At 39.0% G+C, this 21176-nt stretch overlaps 1 protein-coding gene across 1 annotated transcript in view; it reads left to right on the top strand.

Annotated features, from left to right (window-relative positions):
- HEATR5B (HEAT repeat containing 5B) overlaps positions 1-21176 on the top strand; it is a 105967-nt gene that overhangs the window by 67485 nt on the left and 17306 nt on the right. The window contains exons 26-32 of the mRNA XM_025354649.1: positions 1740-1808; positions 7989-8168; positions 13200-13437; positions 14734-14988; positions 16263-16390; positions 18308-18452; positions 19417-19683. Of these exons, the coding sequence (XP_025210434.1) occupies positions 1740-1808; positions 7989-8168; positions 13200-13437; positions 14734-14988; positions 16263-16390; positions 18308-18452; positions 19417-19683 (1282 nt within the window). The remainder of the gene's footprint in view (positions 1-1739; positions 1809-7988; positions 8169-13199; positions 13438-14733; positions 14989-16262; positions 16391-18307; positions 18453-19416; positions 19684-21176) is intronic.

Raw genomic sequence — 21176 nt, 5'->3', positions numbered from 1 at the left:
CTATAATCCTAGCACTTTGGGAGGCTGAGGCGGATGGATCACCTGAGGTCAGGAGTTCGAGACCAGATTGGCCAACATGGCGAAATCCCATCTCTACTAAAAATACAAAAATTAGCCAGGCATGGTGGCACACACCCGTAATCCCAGCTGCTTGGGAGGCTGAGGAAGGAGAATCACTTGAAACTGATAGGTGGAGGTTGCAGTGAGCCAAGATCCCACCACTTCACTCCAGCCTGCAGGATGGGAGAGCAAGACTCTGTCTCAAAAATAAAAAAAGAATGATATCAAATTTACAGAAAAGCTACAAGAATAGAATAAAAAACTACCTTACAACCCATATTCATATTTGCCAGTTGTTAATTTTGCCTCATATGCTTAAACAATGGTTCTCTCTCTCTTTCCCCAACACACAGTTTTTTTCTAAACCATTTAAAAATAAATTGTTTAAATCATGTGCTTTTACCCTTGAGCATTTTAGACTGTATTTTCAAAGGACAAGAACATTGTCTTATATGACTACAGAATAGGTAACCTCAAGAAATTCAACATTGATATACTACTTTTACATAATCTGTCATATTCCAGTTGTGTCAGTCAACCCAGTAACCTATTTCATACAGTATTCTTTCTCTGCCAGTACAGAATCCAATACTGGCTCACATACTGTGATCAATTACCATCTGTCTTTAGTCATAGAGAGGGAGTCTCGATTCATTTCCTAACTACTATCGATATACCTGACCAACTGGATCTCTATTATAAGGGAAGAATATCTCAACGTAGGAGCTGACTACATCTTACTCCTGTATTCAACTTATACTTGTTGTATCTAATATAGCTAAGAATCTGTGACTGATGTGGGCTTATTTAAAACAGAAGCTCGTATTCCTCTACTTATTAATATAACAAAAATGCATAAATTAATATTTTTGAGCAGCTTTTTAAAGCATCTCCTTTTGAGGTTAAATGTCCTCTAGGGTCATGGAGTGACTGTAAATCTTTAGTACTACTCAGTTGTTTAAAGAAATTGATCCAGATAGAAGATTGACTCATAAGGTAAATACTCTTAGAAATAGGTTTAGAAAAATATAGACAGAAAAAAAATCTAACAATAGCAATTTTTGGTATGTCTGATAATGTGACTTTGTCGGAAAATCCTGTTTAGTATGAAACAAAAACGAGAAAAAAAACAAGATTTTTGCCTACTTTATATAACATTCATATAGATTTGATAATGATAACCTCCTGGAAAGCAAAAGAAAAAGGGTATGACTGAGTTTATTATAACTGAAAAGAAATAAGGGAGAGGTCATAAAAAGGAAAGGAACATAGAAGGGTTTTTGTGTGTTTTCATCTCCAAACACACAAGAGGCTTTATGTTTACTACTTACCTTTAAAAATAAAATGCCTTGGGCCAGGCGCGGTGGCTCACACCTATAATCCCAGCACTTTCGGAGGCTGAGGCGGGTGGACGATTTGAGGTCAGGCGTTCAAGACCAGCCAGGCCAACATGGTGAAACCCTGTCTCTACTGAAAATACAAAAATTAGTCAGGCGGTAGTGGCACACACCTGTAATCCCAGCTACTCAGGAGGCTGAGGAAGGAGAATTGCTTGAGCCTGGGAGGCAGAGGTTGTGATGAGCCAAGGTCGCACCACTGCACTCCCACCTAGGTGGCAGAGTAAGACCATGTCTCAAAAAATAAAAATAAAAAATAAAATGCTTTATTTATTTTTCTAGGTGGGAGCTGCTCTAAGACCAGCCTTTTCACAAGATACACCATCAGATATAATAGCGAAAGCTTGCCAGGTAAGGAGAAAAATGGGACTTTGTATAGTTGTCTTCTATAAATTCATAGATATCTTAGAATTTAACTTGTGTGAAAGAATAGAGAAAAATTTGGGAGCCCAACATGGGAGGATCGCTTGAACCCAGGTGTTTGAGATCAGCCTGGGCATCATGGGGAAACCCCATCTCTACAAAAAAATACAAAAATTAGCTGGGCATGGTGACATACACCTGTAGTCCAGGCTACTCGGGAGGCTGACGTTGGAGGATATCTTGAGCCTAGGAGGTCAAGGCTACAATAACCCAAGATTGCACCACTGCACTCCAGCCTGGGCAACAGAGCGAGACCCTGTCTCAAAAAAAAAAAAAAAAGAGCAAAACTAAATAATATTTTTATCTTGGAAATACAACAGTGGTAATTTTCCTTTTTATTCTGTATGAAATGATGAAATAATAATTAGGTAATAAACATTGTGGTTGAAACACTGTTTTTGACCACATATTATAAAAATTTTGCTAGTTTGTAGGTATTAAATCATCCTGAAGAGAATTTCACAATATACACATTTCATTGCAAAATTAATCCCAGGGAATTACTCTCACCTTATTATATCTGAGGAGACTCAAAACAAAACCACCAAAAAATGGCACATTTTCTTTTTATTTTTGGAGACTGAGTCTTGCTCTCTCGCCCAGGCTGGAGTGCAGTGGCGTGTGATCTCGGCTCACTGTAACCTCCTCCTCCCAGGTTCAAGCAATTCTCCTGCCTCAACCTCCTGAGTAGCTGGGGTTACAGGCGCCCGCCACCATACCCAGCTAATTTTTGTATTCTTAGTAGAGACAGTGTTTCACATGTTGGTCAGGCTGGTCTCAAACTCCTGATCTCGTGATCCGCCAGCCTTGGCCTCCCAAAGTGCTGGTATTACAGGCGTGAGCCACCACACCCAGCCCTCAAAAAACGCATATTTTCTTATGCCTTTAATCAGTTTCTCTTTTTCATATGCTTCATTTTGAAAAAGGATTCATGTATTAAGCTCTAATCTTTTAGGAAATCAGGTTATTTGTCTGCTTACCTAAAGACGGAAGAGAAGCAACTCTCTTCTTCTAGTTTTCTGGAGTAAAGTGCCGTGGTCCATCATTTTTGCTTAGAATCCATGGCCAAGCTTCATGTAGCCTCTATGCAGAGAAGATTCTGCAATAATAGGTTTAAAATTCTGACTTTATTCTCTCTGTAACTGAAGACGAGTTTGCCCCTTCCTTCCATTTTTGAGATTGGTATCTCTGAAACCTTAATGGCAGGCAGTCTTCAGAGAAATTAACTCTCTTCACTGACAGGAGACCAGAGAGAGAAGAAACGTTGTTGATAAGAGATAGGTCTCGGGATCATGGTGCACACCTTCAAGTTCGACTAGGTAATTTGGTTTGGGATACTGCCACACAAATATCAAAAAATTACTGTCCATATGTAAATAAGTGTATCGTGATTATGTTTCAGAGCACAGCATTTAAGCAGACAAAATCTCCTACAATGCTCCTGATCATTAGAAAAGCAAAGGCTATTAGAATTTTATCTTGTATATGAGTATTGAATTTGCCTTAAACTTACTGCTTTTGTGGCCCTAGCTGCGTTTTTTTATAAGAAGTTTCCTTTTTTCTAGTGGCAGGCTTAAATTTGTGACCTCCTTTCCTTCTATTGCTGGGAGTGGTTTCCTAACAGGTAAAGCTGTAGGTTACAATTTCCTTTCCTTAAAGGAAAGTAAGGAGTTGGCCTACATGATATCCTAGCCTGTCTGTTAGAACAAATGTCATGTTAAGAAACTTTAAAATCAGGGTAACTCTTAGATTATAGGAAGGACCCTCAGTTGTCACACAACCGGGTACAGTAATCAGTGGATCAATCAAAAATTATTTAAAGTAGGGTCAGATCATGAACATAATGCATACTTAAATATTTCATTTCAGCATAAAACTTTTAAATGTACATTCATTCACCAGGCTTTTCATGTAGGGCAAAGTCTTTTCTCTGAAGATTATTTTACTAATTCAGTGCTACTTTGTCACTCTTCATAAACAGACTCCATAATGCATTATCTGTGATTCTAGTTTCAGATTTTTTTTTTTTTTTTTTGAGACAAAGTTTTGCTCTTGTTGTCCAGGCTGGAGTACTGTGGCTTGATCTTGGCTCACTGCACCCTCCACCTCCCAGGTTCAAGTGATTCTCCTGCCTCAGCCTCCTGAGTAGCTGGGATTGCAGGTGTACGCCATGATGCCCAACTAATTTTTTGTATTTTTAGTAGAGATGGGGTTTCACCATGTTGACCAGGCTGGTCTTGAGCTCGTGGCCTCAGGTGATCCACTCACCTCAGCCTCCCAAAGTGCTGGGATTACATGTGTGAGCCACCGCACCTGGCTGTTTTTTTTTTTTTTTTTTTTTTGGAGACAGAGTCTCCCTTTGTTGCCCAGGCTGTAGTGCGGTGGTGTGATCTTGGCTCACTGCGACCTCCACCTCCCGGGTTCAAGTGATTCTCCTGCCGCAGCCTTCCAAGTAGCTGGGATTACAGGTGTGTGCCACCACGCCCAGCTAATTTTTGTATTTTTAGTAGAGATGGGGTTTTGCAATGTTGGCCAGGCTGGTCTCTAACTCCTGACCTCAGGTGATCCACCCACCTCAGCCTCCGAAAGTGCTGGGATTACAGGCATGAGCCACCACGCCCGGCCTAGTTTCTGATTCTTTAATGTGAAGAAAGTACTTAGGTTTTTGCAAAGAAAGCTTAGTGCCAAATTCCTAATCTCTGTAATTTTCCCCAACTTTTAGTTACATTTCTACCAAATTTCACAGAAATATTTATCAAATCTTTCCCATATGTTCTTTAGTTTCCGTAGGAGTAACAACTCTTTCTTTTCATATTCATATTTAATTTCTTTTCACTTTATATTTAATTATTTTTCAGCAGTTTTGACTGACATTTTAAATTTTGCCATCAGTATGTCCTTAATTGGTAACAATCAGTTAAAAATGTCCTTATTAATTTTATTAAAATTAGTTTTGAATTCTTTGAGAATAAAATTTGATATAAATACTTATTCTTAACTTTTAAAACGTTTTCAATGTAGGAACTCAAGTCCATTAGCCATGATTTGAAACCCAAATGCTGTGAAAACCAAAAGCTTTTTTTATCATTTATTTGGCAGCAAAACCTGAGCTGACTTGTACTCATTTGGCTCTGACGTGAAGCTAAGTGAGAATGTAGCATTGGTTAATCTTTCTTATTGTGATTTATAATACATTTTGTTGCAGATACATCTATATGGTAATTATGGGGTGCTGCCACACATCTTGCTAGGTGTATTCTTTAATGAGGTTCAGGTACCTTAGTACCTTTTACCCAAAAGTTGTGAACTCTGATAAAAATCTTGGTCCAAGGATTTCAGATAAGAAAGTAAGGGCATGTAATTATTGTTGATAAAGTTGACACTATGAGACCACCCCTTCCTTCCTGAAATTCTTCCCTTGGCTCCATTGGCACTGCACTTGCCTGCTTTTTCTTTTGTTTTTCTGGTGTTTTCTTTTCAATTTCTTTCTTTATTCTTATTTTACTTGTCCCTTAATTATAACTATATTCCATCTGGTCTGGCTTTAAAGCTTTTTTTTTTTTTTTAACCTGTCCTTGAAAAAATATTAGCTAATAATACTTTAGTTATCACCTTTGTGTGGGAATTCCTAGGGTTATGTAATTACCCTTGAACTTGCTCCTGAAATCCATACCCAAGTTTTTAATTGCCTGCTGGATATCTTTCCACAAGTCTCTTAGTGGCACTTTGAACTCAGCATGTAAAAATATTCAAAATTAAAATCATGCTCTCTCACTTCTCATCTCCACGTAGTTTCCTTTGTTCCCCTATCATCCCCGTAAAGCAGTAGTATCACCTTCCTTCCATTCAAGTCAGAAGCTTCAACAGTCAGCATTTGGCAATTGTTGATTCCTTACTCTTTTTGTATCTCCCTTCACCCTTTCCCTAAAATAGCTAATTGGTTTCCATATCCTGGGATTTCTAACTACAAGTCTGTCTCAGATGCCTCTCCTTTTTTTTTTTTTTTTTTTTTTTTTTTTTGTTGTTGTTGAGACGGAGTCTCGCTTTGTCACCCAGGCTGGAGTGCAGTGGCTGGATCTCAGCTCACTGCAAACTCCGCCTGCCGGGTTTGAGCCATTCTCCTGCCTCAGCCTCCCGAGTAGCTGGGACTACAGGCGCCCGCCACCTCGCCCGGCTAATTTTTTGTATTTTTTAGTAGAGACGGGGTTTCACTGTGTTAGCCAGGATGGTCTCGATCTCCTAACCTCGTGATCCGCCCGTCTCGGCCTCCCAAAGTGCTGGGATTACAGGCTTGAGCCACCGCGCCCGGCCTGCCTCTCCTTTTTTATTCCATTCCCAGTTTGATCCATATCCTCTCTGTTCTATGGTATTGTTGAAGACACTTAGCTGAACATATTACTTACTATCTATATACATTTTTTCTTATACATAAGTACTGGAACAGTTTTCCTAAAGCACAATTCTAATAATATGATCCCCGTGTCCAGAGGCCATAGAAACTCACAATTGCTTACAGAATGAGTGTGAATTCATTTTCCATGGAATTTAAAATTTACCTTAATCTAATCCCAGTTAACTTTCCTAATCACATTTCTTCCTCATGTAACTCTCCTATGTCTATACATACAAACCTCCTTAACACCTAAACATTCCCATTTCTCCTGCTAGAATTAATCTCTCCCTTGTCTGTTTTTAAGTGTCGTGTAACAGTGGTAAAACATTCCCATGTGTTCATTCAATCTGTGTTTTCTTTTTTTTTTTTTGAGACGGAGTCTTGCTCTGTCACCCGGGCTGGAGTGCAGTGGCCGGATCTCAGCTCACTGCAAGCTCCGCCTCCCAGGTTTATGCCATTCTCCTGCCTCAGCCTCCCGTGTAGCTGGGACTACAGGCGCCCGCGACCTCGCCCGGCTAGTTTTTTGTATTTTTTAGTAGAGACGAGGTTTCACTGTGTTAGCCAGGATGGTCTCAATCTCCTGACCTCGTGATCCGCCTGTCTCGGCCTCCCAAAGTGCTGGGATTACAGGCTTGAGCCACTGTGCCCGGCCTCAATCTGTGTTTTCTTACTTGAGGGTAGGGACTAGATTTTTTTTTCCTATTCCTTTTTATTTTTTGAGATGGAATCTCGCTCTGTCGCCAGGCTGGAGTGCAGTGGCATGATCTCGGCTCACCGCAACTTCTGGCTCCCTGGTTCTAGCGATTCTCCTGCCTCAGCCTCCCGAGCAGCTGGGATTACAGGCATGCACCACCACTCACACACCCAGCTAATTTTTGTATTTTTAGTAGAGATGGGGTTTCACCATGTTGGCCAGGATGGTCTCAATCTCCTGACCTCGTGATCTGCCTGCCTCGGCCTCCCAAAGTGCTGGGATTACAGGCGTGAGCCACCGGACCCAGCCTCTTTTTTTTTTTTTTTCTTTTTTTTTTTTAAGTCCCCTTCATAGCAGCTAGCATAACCCTTTGCCTATGGTAAGCAGAAATTTTGTTGAAGAATTATTCAAGACTGAACTGCTTTGGGTGGAAAATTATTTCTGTTAACATTTTTGTTAAAGTACACAGTGGAAACATGTTAAGTACTATTTTGTTTTCTACATAGGAGAACAATAAAATCTGTGCTTTCCATTGATATAAAAAATAATATCGGCTGGGCACGATGGCTCATGCCTGTAATACCAGCACTTTGGGAGGCTGAGGCAGGCAGATCACAAGGTTAGAAGATCAAGACCATCCTGCTAACATGATGAAACCCCCGTCTCTACTAAAAATACAAAAATTAGCCAGTCGTGGTGGTGGGCACCTGTAGTCCCAGCTACTTGGGAGGCTGAGGCAGGAGAATTGCTTGAACCCGGGAGGCGGAGCTTGCAGTGACCCGAGATCGCGCCACTGCACTCCAGCCTGGGTGACAGAACGAGACTCTGTTTCAAAATAATAATAATAATAATCATCATCATCATCATCATCATCATCAAAGCATAGCATTGGGTAGTTTATTTTACTTTTTTCTTTGGTTTTCTTTTGTGTTTTATCTGCTAGGAAAAAAATCATTTATTCCATTTTCTTATACCGTGTTAATTTTTTTTACACAAAAGTTTTTGAATTCTCTTTGTCTAGGTATGTAGTACATGGATTGGAAGTGGAGTTGTCAGTGATCTCAATGATCTCCGTCGAGTACACAATCTTCTTGTTTCTTCTCTGGACAAAGTTCAGGCTGGAAAAGGATCCTCTAGCCAGCTGTACCGAGAGAGCGCCACAACCATGGAAAAACTGGCTGTTCTCAAAGCTTGGGCAGAGGTAACGACTACACCTATTGTTTACTACACTGCAACCTATTGTTTTTGACCCATTTATTCATCCATGAGAAAATGTTCCCCTACTTCTGTTGGTAAAAAAATGTTTGTTTTTTAAAAATTAACCCGTGATATGGAATATTTTTTGAAAATATGTTAATCAGTTTACTGAAAACCTCTGTATTGAGGAAGGGCTGTCCTGCATAATATGAGGAAATTAGGTAGGAAAAACTCAAAAATATAAAAAATAGAAAATATTTTATGCCAAAAATCTTTTCTTTGATTACATTTCAGTAGACTTGCCACCTTGATATCGAGGCCATAGGGGTTTTGTTTGTTTTTTTTAAAGGTAGGGTCTTTGTTGCCCAGCCTGGGCTTGAACTCCTGGGCCCAAACAGTCCTCCTGCCACCGCCTTCCGAGTAGCTGGGACTGCAGGCATGCACCACAGTGCCCAGCTTATTTTGTTTTTTAATAGCTAGTTTTACCTTTTTCATTCTCACAGTCACTTTAAAAAATATATAATTACATTGTTTTAAATTCACTTTTCTAAATTCCTTCTGCCAGTTGCTATAGAATTCTTATCATCTGCCCTCCAGTATTGAAGTAACTAATTCCTTCCTGTACCAGCTCAGTATCTCACTTCCCTATTTTCGTGGTATTATTCAGCAACAGGTAACTGAAACCACAGAAAGTAAAACCACGTTTAAGGGAAGACTATTGGAATTATAATTGTTTTAAGCTTTTCCGCTAATCTAAGACTAAACTTTTCTCATTCCCTTACTTCCCACCCTCTGATTCATTCAACAAAGTGTTATTTAGCTTCAGCTCTGTCAGGTTAGCAGTTGAGAGTACAGGGGTGAGATATACTACATTTGCTGAGCAACACAAACTGATAAACAAGTAGATGCAACAAAGGGTAAGGAGTATTATCGTAGGAGAAATACGAAGTGTTTTGAAACACATAGCAGAGGCACTTACAATAGACTGGAGGCTCAGAAGTAGTCTTTTTGGAGAAAGCGATGTTTACACTGAAACATGGAAGATAGGAGGAGATACCAGTTAGGCATGAGGGTGAGGAGGAGGCTGTGTGAAGCTCAGTGCTGTCAACTCTTCCTCTTTGAATCTTCAGCACCTTCCTCTGTACATCCTCTAAAACTGCACACATAGGCGAGGCACAGTGGCTCACGCCTGTAATCCCAGCACTTTGGGAGACTGAGGCAGGCAGATTACCTGAGGTCAGGAGTTTAAGACCAGCCTGGCCAACATCGTGAAACCCTGTCTCTACTAAAAATAGAAAATTAGCCTGGCGTGGTGGCGCATGCCTGTAATCCCAGCTACTTGGGAGGCAAGGCAGGAGAATCGCTTGAACCTGGGAGGCAGAGTTTGCAGTGAGCTGAGATTGCGCCATTGCACTCCAGCCTGGGCAACAAGAGTGAGACTGTGTCTCAAAAAAATTAGTTAATTAATTAATTTTAAAACTGCACACGTTTGTCGACGACTTTATTCTCAGGAATATTTAAGGATATGCACAAAAGTTCTGCTGCAAGGGTATTTGTTACGGTGGTGTTATTCACAAAAAAGTGGAAGTAACCTAAATGTATTTCTTGATCTTGAAAGATGATATTAAGTGACTAGAAAATTGGGGTAGAAATTATACACACACACACACACACAAACATACACACTCATTATTACGTAAAAAACTGTGAGCATGTTTACATAACTGTCTGGACTGTTAACAGCATTGTATCTGAGTAGTAGGATTATGTGTGGTTTTAATTTTCATTTTGCTTATGTTTCTGATTTTTCTCCTTTTTTGTGTAATATCTATAAGAAAAATAAGCCTAAAATTTATTTTAAAATAGATCTGAAAGATATATTCTCATATATTGCAGGTAGCAATGTAAAATATAGAACCTTTTTAGAAAGCATTTGGCAATGTCTATTCAGAGTCATAAAAATATTTGTAAACATTGACCTAGTAATTCCATTTCTGGGCCTGTATTCTAGTGAAAAATATCCAAAATGTGGAAAAGAGGTAAGTTTACAAAAATGTTTACTTGCAACATTATTTATAATATGAAGAAATGAATATCTTTTGTCTTCAAAAGCTGTATTTCATCTTTCTAAGATTCCCAATGCTAAGTAAAGAATGAGAAGTAAATATAAAATTTCAACTGTGGGAAAACTGGTGGATACATCATGGGTCATCCACTGTAAGTCATTAAAATAATGATTATGAAAACTGGTATTCACATGAGAAAACCCTGTGACATGTTTATCAGTAAAACTAAATACGGAATCTCTGTACACAAAATTACAACTTACAAAGATGGAATCTAAAAACCCAGAAATTGAGGTTATGAGTCATTTTTAACTCTTATTTTCCCAACTTTTTATAGCATGATTATTAAAATAAAATTATAAGTTGAGGAAAAATGCATACATAGACCTTAAAGTCTTACAGTGACACCCTTGCTTCCCCATTGCCTGCAGAGTAAAACACTTCAACTACTTCCAGCTTATAACCTGTGCTCAGTCTATATGAGAAACTTGCTCTTTACTTAGATTACCATGCAGTTTCCTATTTCTGTGCTCTTGCTCTGGCTGCTCCCTCTGCCTCTAAGCTCCCTTTCCATCTTTGCCTGTGAGCAAGTGAACTTTTGTCCTTAAAAACTGTCTCACCTTTCTCACACTCCCAAGGCTAAGATTTGTTTATCTGTGATGTTCCCTGAGACTCATTCATTCATTGCGTAAACTGCCAAGTGTTCATTAGGTACCAGACACTGCCTACGCACTGGGTAGAGTATACTAGAAGATAAATCATTAAAAAGATTATAGAAGATAAATAATTAAAACCAAATATTTAAAAGTTTCTTCTTTTAAGCACTTTTTCACTTCCCTCTCATTATAATATTAGCCTGTGAATTCATGGAGAGCAAAAACTATGTATTATTTGTTTTTGGTTTTTTTTTTGCTTCCAGTCTTAGAACAATAACAAATTCAAGGCAAAAGGTGCCTACATAGTAAGGATTTGATGAGTGAATGGCTGGATATACTTAAGAGTGCTTATCGTGACATTTTCTTAAAAATGTTAGTGGCTGGGCACTTTGGGAGGCCGAGGAAGATGGATCACCTGAGGTCAGGAGTTTGAGACCAGCCTGGCCAACATGGTGAAACCCTGCCTCTACTAAAAATACAAAAATTAGTCAGGCGTGGTGGTGTGTAATCCCAGCTACCCGGGAGTCTGAGACAGGAGAATCACTTGAACCTGGGAGGTGGAGGTTGCAGTGAGCTGAGATCGCGCCACTGCACTCCAGCCTGGATTACAGATCGAGACTCCATCTAAAAAATAAAAGGTGTTATAACAAATTTAGGGGGGAAAACAAGCGTGTAATCACTAGAAGATATGACTATGATATATTTATAACTTTGGAGATCCAAAGTCCCTATTTTAGAATTTAGTCAATTACTCTGTATTTTCTCTGTGCTGTAAGTCTGCTCGGTGTAGGAATAGGGGTAAGACACAGTGCTTCTCATCAAGAAACTTGCAGTGTACCTATACAGATACTGTACTTAGACTTTCTCGTTAGGTACAATAGACATAACACTGTGGAGGAAAGACAGTTTTCTCAAGATGTTTATCTAGCGTAATTCTTTTCTTGCTTGCTGTCATTCCTTTGTTTTTTGTTTTCTCATTAATATGCTATTCAGCTTTGTATGTGCCAGTTGCCAAAGCCTAAATGTATTATAAAAACAAAGGAAAATAAATATGATTCAACAAAGAAGAATCTTTGAAATTATATTTTAGGAAAGTTGCTTTTATGTCTTTTTGGCTCACAAACTAGAGAGAAAGGATACAGATAATGTATGTGACTAGCAGATTATATTGGCCAGGCTATCTGTTGTAAAGGCTAGATTGCAAAATATCATTTAAGGTCTGTGTAAGGAGGAGTTTAGAAAGATATTTATGGAAATCCTTTCTGATGTCTCTTTTCACCTCTCAGCTGCTTACTTTGAATGCCTGGTTGTCTAATGAGTCTAGGAAGGTGGAGGCAGAAAAAGAGTTATACCCTGTGGCGAAAAAAAAAAAAAAAAAAAAAGTGGGGGGTGCTTTGTAAAGTAGAAAGAGGGAAGCCGGAAAAAACTCCGAGAAGCCTACTCAAGGAACATGCCATCAGAGGAGTAGTCAGAAGTCAGATCAGTTTTTTAAGAAAAATACCTCCAAAGCAAATGGAATTATTCTTTTGTGTTTATCAGGAAATCATGGAGTTGTATATACTTTTTTTTTTCTTTTTTTCAGACAGGATCTCAAATCTGGTGCCCAGGCTGAAGTGCAGTGGCATGATCATACCTCACTGGAACCTTGAACTCCTGGGCTCAAGCGATCCTTCTGCCTCAGCCTCCCAAGTAGCTGGGACTACAGGCATGTGCCACCATGCCTGGCTAGTATTTTTGTTGTTTTTTGTAGAGATAGGGTCTTACTATATTGCCCAGGCTGATCTTGACCTCCTGGCTTCATGTGATTCTCAGCCTCTCTAAGTGCTGGGATTACAGGCTTGAGCCACCATACCCAATCAAAGTATATACTTTCTTTTTTTTCTTCTTCTTCTTTTTTTTTTTTTTGAGACGGAGTCTCACTATGTCGCCTGGCTGGAGTGCAGTGGGGCGATCTTGGCTTACTGCAGCCTCCGCCTCCTGGGTTGAAGCGATTCCCCTGCCTCAGCCTCCGGAGTAGCTGGGACTATAGGTGCCCGCCACCATGCCCGGCTAATTTTTGTATTTTTCATAGAGACAGGGTTTCACTATGTTGGCCAGGATGGTCTCGATCTCTTGACCTCGTGATCCACCTATCTCGGCCTCCCAAAATGCTGGGATTACAGGCATGAGCCACCGCACCTGGCCAAAGTATATGCTTTCTAATATCTATACCCAGTTATCTTTGATGATTTAACTGTATTTTTATAATAACTTAAAATATCTTATTTTTTTATCTTATGCCTTGTTATTTTGTCCTCCTAAATATCGTCTTAGGTATATGTGGTTGCTATGAATATTAAAAAGGAAGCAGAGTCAAAACCAAAAAGAGCAATTAAAAATACTGACGATGATGATGATGACTACGGTACCATCGATGAACTGCCACCAGATAGTTTAATAACACTGGTACAACCCGAGCTGCCAACACTCAGTCGCCTGTGGTTAGCAGCATTAAAAGATTATGCACTCTTGACTTTACCAGCTGAATTTTCTAGTCAGCTTCCTCCAGATGGTAAGTATTACATTCTGAGTTTTACTTTTATGGAGTTCAAAGTAGTAGTTAAACAAAATAGAGACGGTATAGGCTAGCAACAACAGTTACTATAGTAACACTTTAAATTTCTGTGACTTAAGTTTGATATCTCAGAGTATGTACTCTATATTGAATTTGTAGATGGAAGATATAGCATAGAGCTTTTTTGTTGGCTGAAGCAAACATATTAGCAAGCACTGTTACAATAATAGCTGTGTGAGCTAGGGTATTCTAAATAGCTATGGATAACAAGTCATTATGCATAACCATAGATATATATTGCTGTACTGTTCAATGTGTGTATTTTCATATTCTATTTGAGATTCCTAGTGTGCCAATAAATTATGTTCCTAAAGTGCTTTGCAAATTGTACTTTAGTTTTCTTATTGAAATCAGTATAGAAATCATCAACATTTTTTTCTGTTTAGAAAGTGTGTTACCAGTTCCTACTCGAAGAACCCATTCTCCTTCCTGTATATTAATGATAAGAATAATGGAGTTCCCCCTACCCCCTTTTTTCCTTCCTTAATCCATCATAACAGCAAGGAGTGATGAGGAAGTCCTCAGTGTTAGTAGTGGAAACAACAGGAGGTGGAGAGGATTAGCAGAAAAAGAAAGAAACAGAAGGAAGAAATGGAGTTCCCTGGTTATGGTAGAAAGAGAAGATGATAGGGTGTTAGGAGCCACTGGTAACAATGAAGAGGTAAATTCTGTGACAACAGGGTAAGAAAAGGCAAGAACACTTAGTGAAATCAGCAGTAGCAGAGGAAAGGCTGGAAAACTAGCATCAGTGAGGAAGAGACAGGTATTCCAGTTCATCAGCTACAGAAAAGGGGTTACTTTTGGTGACTTTATAAAGAGGAGAAGCCCTTTGGCTAGATTTCTCTTTTGTATGTAACAGATATTTTTGTTAGTGGTTTATAAATGAGCAAACATTTATAATAGTAATGTTTTGGCTGGGCGCAGTGGCTCACACCTGTAATCCCAGTACTTTGGGAGTCTGAGGCGGGTGGATCGAGAGTTCGAGACCAGGCTGGCCAGAATGGTGAAACCCCATCTCTACTAAAAATACAAAAAATTAGCTGGGCGTGGTGGCGCATGCCTGTAGTCCCAGCTACTCAGGAGGCTGAGGCAGGAGAATTGCTTGAACCCAGCAGGAGGAGGTTGCAGTGAGCCAAGATCACACCATTGCACCCCAGCCAGGGCGGCAGAGTGAGACTTCGTCTCAAAAAAAAAAAAAAGGTAATGTTTTTAATTGATTTGATTGTTTTACAGGTGGAGCATTTTATACCCCTGAAACTATTGATACAGCTAGACTTCACTATCGGAATTCCTGGGCCCCAATTCTCCATGCGGTGGCACTTTGGTTAAATAGCACAGGATTTACGTGCTCAGAGTCTACAGAAGCAGCAGCAATATCTGGTTTACAAAAACGTTCTACTACTGTCAGTTTAAACCAGGCGTCAGGAGCAGCGGGTAGTGCTAAATCTTTGCCAGAAATTAACAAAGACAGAATGCATCTGATTTTAGGTAGGTCTGTTATATTAATGTATTTCAAGATTTATCACTTCTGAAAATTCATATCTTTCATTTTAAAGCTATGGAAAGATTTTGTACAGTATAGCACAGTTCAGAGAAGGAAAAGTGAAAGGATTTTTCACCTCACCTTATAAATTGTTAATTGAATTTTTAACCTAAAAATTAAATTATTAAAAACTACTGAAACTACTTAGCTGTCATGTTCATTCACAGAGCAGTATCGAATAATTTTCAGTAAAAAAACTTAATATGTTTTTTATTCAACAACTCGTTTTCTTTTTACTTGGCACTTAACCAATTATCCTATTAAGAAAAAAACGTTTAAGCAGATTTCAGTGAATCCTAATGTAAAATTGCTTTATAGATCCTTTTGTTTGTTTGTTTGTTTTTGAGACAGAGTTTCACTCTTGTTGCCTAGGCTGGATTGCAATGGCGTGATCTCGGCTCACCGCAACCTCCACCTCCTGGGTTCAAATGATTCTCCTGTCTCAGCCTCCCAAGTAGCTGGGATTATGGGTATACGCCACCACGCCTGGATGATTTTGTATTTTTAGTACAGATGGGGTTTCTCCATGTTGGTCAGGCTGGTCTCGAACTTCTGACCTCAGATGATCTGCCCACCTCCGCATCCCAAAGTGCTGGGATTACAGGTGTGAGCCACCGTTCCTGGCTATAGGTGCTTTTTTAACATTTAAGAATTTATACATTGTAATGAAGCTTTTGGTGATCTTATGTTTTCTAGGGTTGAAAAGGAACACAATTAATAAGGTATAATTATGGGATTCATCAGTAGGTCTCGGAAGTGAAAAACTTCCAAAACATTGACTTTGCCCTTATGTAAATTAAAAGAAGTTGTTTCCTATGATACCCATTGTGCCTCTATAACTTGCCATTTAAGAACTTTGTATACATGAAAAATTATTTGGCTACCATTTAATGAAAAGCAGTTTTATAATGTTTGTAAATTTATTTTCTTAATGTATTGTTTTAAAAGTCCTAGAAATAAAAACTTATTATCTTCATAATCAACCTGACGGCATGGGAATTCCTTCTTTCACACATAGCTAATTTGAATATTAACCTAATTGCAAAACTACAACCTTGTGTTGAGCTTGGCTGCTTAAGTTGGAAACCATTTTGAACTCTAAGGCATTAGTAAATATATGTTAAGGTAATCTGTAAAAACATAAATAGAGAAATATGGGATCAAACAACATAAAGTGTTTTATAAGTGAAAAAACATGTTTTTATTTTGTATATTTCAGGTGTGAGTATACAGTTTCTTTGTTCCCCTAGACCTGAGGAGCCCATTGAACATGTTACAGCATGCCTACAGGCCTTACATACCTTGTTAGACTCTCCTTATGCTCGAGTCCATATCGCAGAAGATCAGGTACAGTGTATTGCTATGATAGATAATTGTGTGTTTTTTTCCGAGTATTGCTTTACAACGGAAAAAAGGATGGAATTTTTTTTCTGTATTGGATCCTATTTTAACACGATATGAGTACACTGACTCCCTATATTTATTCACCCAGTTACTTTTACTCTGTGCCTGGTCTGCCCCAAACATGGTTTGAGGTTACAGATAGTGAAAGCAGTTTCACTGTGCCTGAATTAGGAGATAAGTACAGTGTGATAAGTGCTATTTTAGTACATGTAAAGCTGAGAATAGAGAGGAGGAGCCCGATGTTGTGATAGGAAAGCAAAGGATGGTTTCTCAGAGTGGGCAATGGTTGAATCAAATCTTCAAGAGGAATTCATGAGGCAACACAAGCAGGATGGGTTTTCCTCTCAGAAAGAATAGCGAATACAAACACTAGGAGGCATGAGAGAACACGGCAAGTTCAAGGGCATTGCCATTTACTATGGCTGATTTGAATCGAACATGAGGTTGTTAGATGAGGCTGGACAACAAGGTGAAGACCAAATCATGAAGGTTTCTTGATGACATGTAAAAGAGTTTGAACCTTATCCTGAAAGTGATAGGGAATCATTAAAAATGTTTAAGTAGAGGAATGATGTCACTAACTTTATATTTCAGAAGGATCATTCTGTCAACCCATAGAGGTAGGTTGCCTTGTAAGAGATGCGAAGGGTGACGGATGCCAGTTCTGAGGCTTTTTTCATAATTCCAGAGAAATAACAAGTGCATTAGCCTAGGAAGGCTGAATAAAGGAAGAAGAAAAGAGGACCAGGATTGGAAGCTTGAGGATAAATAGCATTTAAAAATTGAGAAGAAGGGAATAAATCAACAGTGGAAACTACTAGAGAGGTTGGAGGAGAACCAAAAGAGAACAGAGTTATCAAAGACAAGGGAGGAGTTTCAAGAAGGGTAGACAGTCTCAAAAGAAAGAATAGAGTAAATAAGCACAGAAATGAATCTAGAGGAGGCTATTGGTGACCTCCTGCAGAGGATTGTTTGAGGTGACTAGTAGCCAGATAGTAGGAAGATCAAGGAAGTGGAAGCATCTAGGCTGGGGAAGGAAGGAGCAAGATACATAGAGGAGGACATGGGGTAGATAAAAGGATCTGGAGGCTTTGGGAGTGCAGGGGGGACATTAGATAAGAAAAACTTGAGCATTGTCATTATACTGAGGAGCGTAGCCTAACTAGAGAGAGAAGTTGAAAACATTTGAGATATGATCAGAGCCCTTGAAGAATCCCTAGGAAGTCAAATAGGATAGGATAGGAGCACATAAGGAAAGATTAACCTCAGATTAAGCCCCAGATAAGAGGCTGAACACATGATCTTAAGGAAAGAGGTAAAGGTGACTTTGGTTGCAGTTAAGCATTTTCCCCCTCTTTGAAATTTCCGTTAGGTTCATTGGATGGATTTGATGTGTAAGATTGTGAGTAGAAGCTTAAAGTCGGTGGTGAAAGTTTGTAGTAGTTGCTGAAGTGAATAGAAGAGGAACTCACCAAAAATTTCTACAATCTCTGGTAAGCAGAGGTTGTAGAAATTCTTGGATATTCAGCTCAGGTTAGAAATTATAAATTTTAGCCGCATTGGACTCTGCAATACTGTTTAGCTCAATTATTTCCTTCCAATAGGAGAATGATCATCTTTGAATATAAAGCGTATTTAAATATGTAGATAATAAATCATTTGTTGCTTGAAAATATACATCGGGGTAAAATGTGACCATTTCTCAAGATTTTTACAATGTTCTTATTTGTTACATAGTCCTATATTTTAATTTTAGCTACCCAATTTCTTTTTTTACATATGTATTTTCTGATTTTAACAATATAAATTTATCCTTTGACATTGAAATTAATTAAATGTATTTGTGTTTATTTGTATTAGCTGATAGGTGTTGAGTTGCTGAGTGTTTTGCACCGCCTCCTATTGACCTGGAATCCATCATCTGTCCAGCTGTTGGTTACTGGAGTTGTACAACAGATAGTAAGAGCTGCTCACGATTATTTGCAAGAAAAAAGAAACACTCTAAGTAAGCAGTAGAAATTACACGAACTTGAAGTAAATCTTATTTTATACTGAAAAAAAAATTTTTAAATATTACTGCCAGGACATATTTCTGTAGTTTTTATATTCTTTTTTAGAGACAGGGTCTCATTCTGTCACCCAAGCTAGAGCGCAATGATGTGATTATAGTTCAGTGTAGTCTCTAACTCCTGAGCTCAAGATCCTCCTGCCTTAGCCTTCTGAGTAGCTGGGACTATAGGCACGCTCCACCAAGCCCAGCTAATTTTTTTTTTTTTTTTTTGCGTGGGACAGTCTCACTCTCAAGAGCCCAGGCTAAAGTGCAGTGATGCAATCTCGGCTTACTGCAGCCTCAAACTCCCAGGATCTTCCCACCTCAGCCTCCAGAGTACCTGGGATTACAGACACACACCACAGTGCCCAGCTAATTTTTGTATTTTTGGTGGAGACAGGATTTTGCCATGTTACCCAGGCTGGTCTTGAACTACTGAGCCCAAGCAGTCCGTCCATCTCGGCATCCCAAAGTGCTGAGATTACAGGTTTGAGCCACGGCACCTGGCTAGAAGTTACTAATTTAAAAAAATAATAATCATACATTTAGAAGATTTGAAATTGATTTTATTTTCATTAGAAAGGACCAAATGAAATTGCTGAGAGTCAACTGTTTTTCACCTTTTGTCAATTTAATTTGGTTCAACGTAACATATGTGTTATTTCTATTACAAAATATACACCCAATAAAAATATGTGATAAAGATTTTCCAAGTGAAAAATGAACTATTACCTTTAAGGACAGATCAATGCACAGAATTCTAGGAAGGCAGAGAATTAATTATACAGAAAAAGACGTGTGACATCAGTTAGACATTTGCTTGTAAATTCTTTTGAAGGAATTTCCTAAATATACTTGTTGTGTTGTTTTACGTACTTTTTTTTTGTTGGAAATTTCACCAAATTATCTTTTACCTCAGATGAAGATGATATGGAAAAAGAGGCCTGTACTGTATTGGGTGAAGGAGGTGACAGCGGTGGTCTCATTCCTGGAAAGTCTCTTGTGTTTGCAACTATGGAGCTGCTGATGTTCATTTTAGTACGGCATATGCCACATCTCAGTACCAAGGTGTCAGACTCTCCAAGTCACATAGCCACTAAAACTCGACTATCAGAAGAAAGTGCTCGTTTGGTGGCAGCCACAGTTACCATACTCTCTGATTTACCATCCCTTTGTTCACCCGCTGGTACGGTATTGATCAGTATTTGGAAATGCATTATATTACAGTAGACAAAGATGAGCTTGCCTTTGATTTTAAGCGCTGTAATAACTTAGTTTCCTCTTAAATCTCAAGTGAGAAATAAGAAGCTGGTCTTTTTTTAAGGTTTTGTTTACCTTTAGGAGCCTATGAAGATTAAAGATTCAGAAAGTCAGAAATCTGAGGTGCTCTTTCCAGGTGTGTTTCAAATAAGACATGGGATTACAGGTTGAGGAAAGACAGTGTCAGCAGATAGACATAAAGTGGAGTAACTAAACTCTGTTTTCCAATCTGGTTGCTACTCTTGAGCAACACGGAAAAACTCAGGGCTGGGCGCGGTGGCTCATGCCTATAATCCCAGCACTTTGGGAGGCTGAGGCGGGTGGATCACCTGAGGTCAGGAGTTCGTGACCAGCCTGACCAACATGGTGAAACCCCGTCTCTACTAAAAATGCAAAAAAATTAGCAGGGTGTGGTGGCGCATGCCTGTAATCCCAGCTACTCAGGAAGCTGAGGCAGGAGAATCGCTTGAACCCAGGAGGCAGAGGCTGCAGTGAGCCGAGTTCGCGCCATTGCACTCCAGCCTTAGCGACAGAGGGAGACTTTTGTCTCAAAAAAAAAACAAAAGAAAGAAAAAGAAAAACTCAAGAAGGTCAGAGGAGAATGACAGCCAACTTTAAGGAACACTGAAAGAAATTATGGCTGGAAAAAAGTAACAGCTGGCTGCAGATATTGAAGAACTGTTGAATGTAAAAGTAGACTTTCCCTCTGTTTTATCCAGAACAAGCTTGTCCAGCCCACCGCCCAGCATGGCTTTGAATTTCACCAACACAAATTCATAAACTTTCTTAAAACATTATGAGATTTCTGCGTGGACTTTTTTTAGCTCATCAGCTGTTGTTAGTGTTAGTGTATTTTATGTGTGGCCCAAGACAATTCTTCCGGTGAGGTTCAGGGAAGCCAAAACATCAGACATTCCTGATCTAGAAGGTAAAAATTGTATCAGTAGATAAAGAGGTAAATTTCAGCTCAACCCAAGGAAGACTTTTCTACCTTTTAGAGTTACCCTACATGTTTGAAAATAATGACTTCTCCATCACTGGAGTTTTACAAGCAGAGGCTACAATGGCTGCAGGTCAGAGTGGTGAAGGGATTTTTTTCCTTTTGTGGGAGGTTAAACTTTCATGACCTAGAATTTTTAGTTACAAATTCTAGGATTATTTCATTTCTTCTTTCCTTCCCCCAATAGTCCTTTTACTTTCCTGGCTTGATTAGGTTGACTTTAGTACACTGAGGATTGATTATATGTCTTACAATTGCTGTAAAATTCACCAAGTTACTCAGATGCTTCTCACAGTATCTGGTAGTGTTTTTTTCCTGTTTTTCTGTCTTCCTTTTTCATTTTCATTACAAAGGGCATGAAATATTAAATAGGTGAAGTATTAGAAGTAATAAAAACAAGGCTAGCTGGAAAAAGAAAG

Source organism: Theropithecus gelada, chromosome 13 (assembly GCF_003255815.1).
Source record: "Theropithecus gelada isolate Dixy chromosome 13, Tgel_1.0, whole genome shotgun sequence".
In the NCBI taxonomy this organism is placed as follows: Eukaryota; Metazoa; Chordata; class Mammalia; order Primates; family Cercopithecidae; genus Theropithecus; species Theropithecus gelada.
Note: the sequence above shows the minus strand (reverse complement) of the source record. Positions and strands in the feature narration are given on the sequence as shown.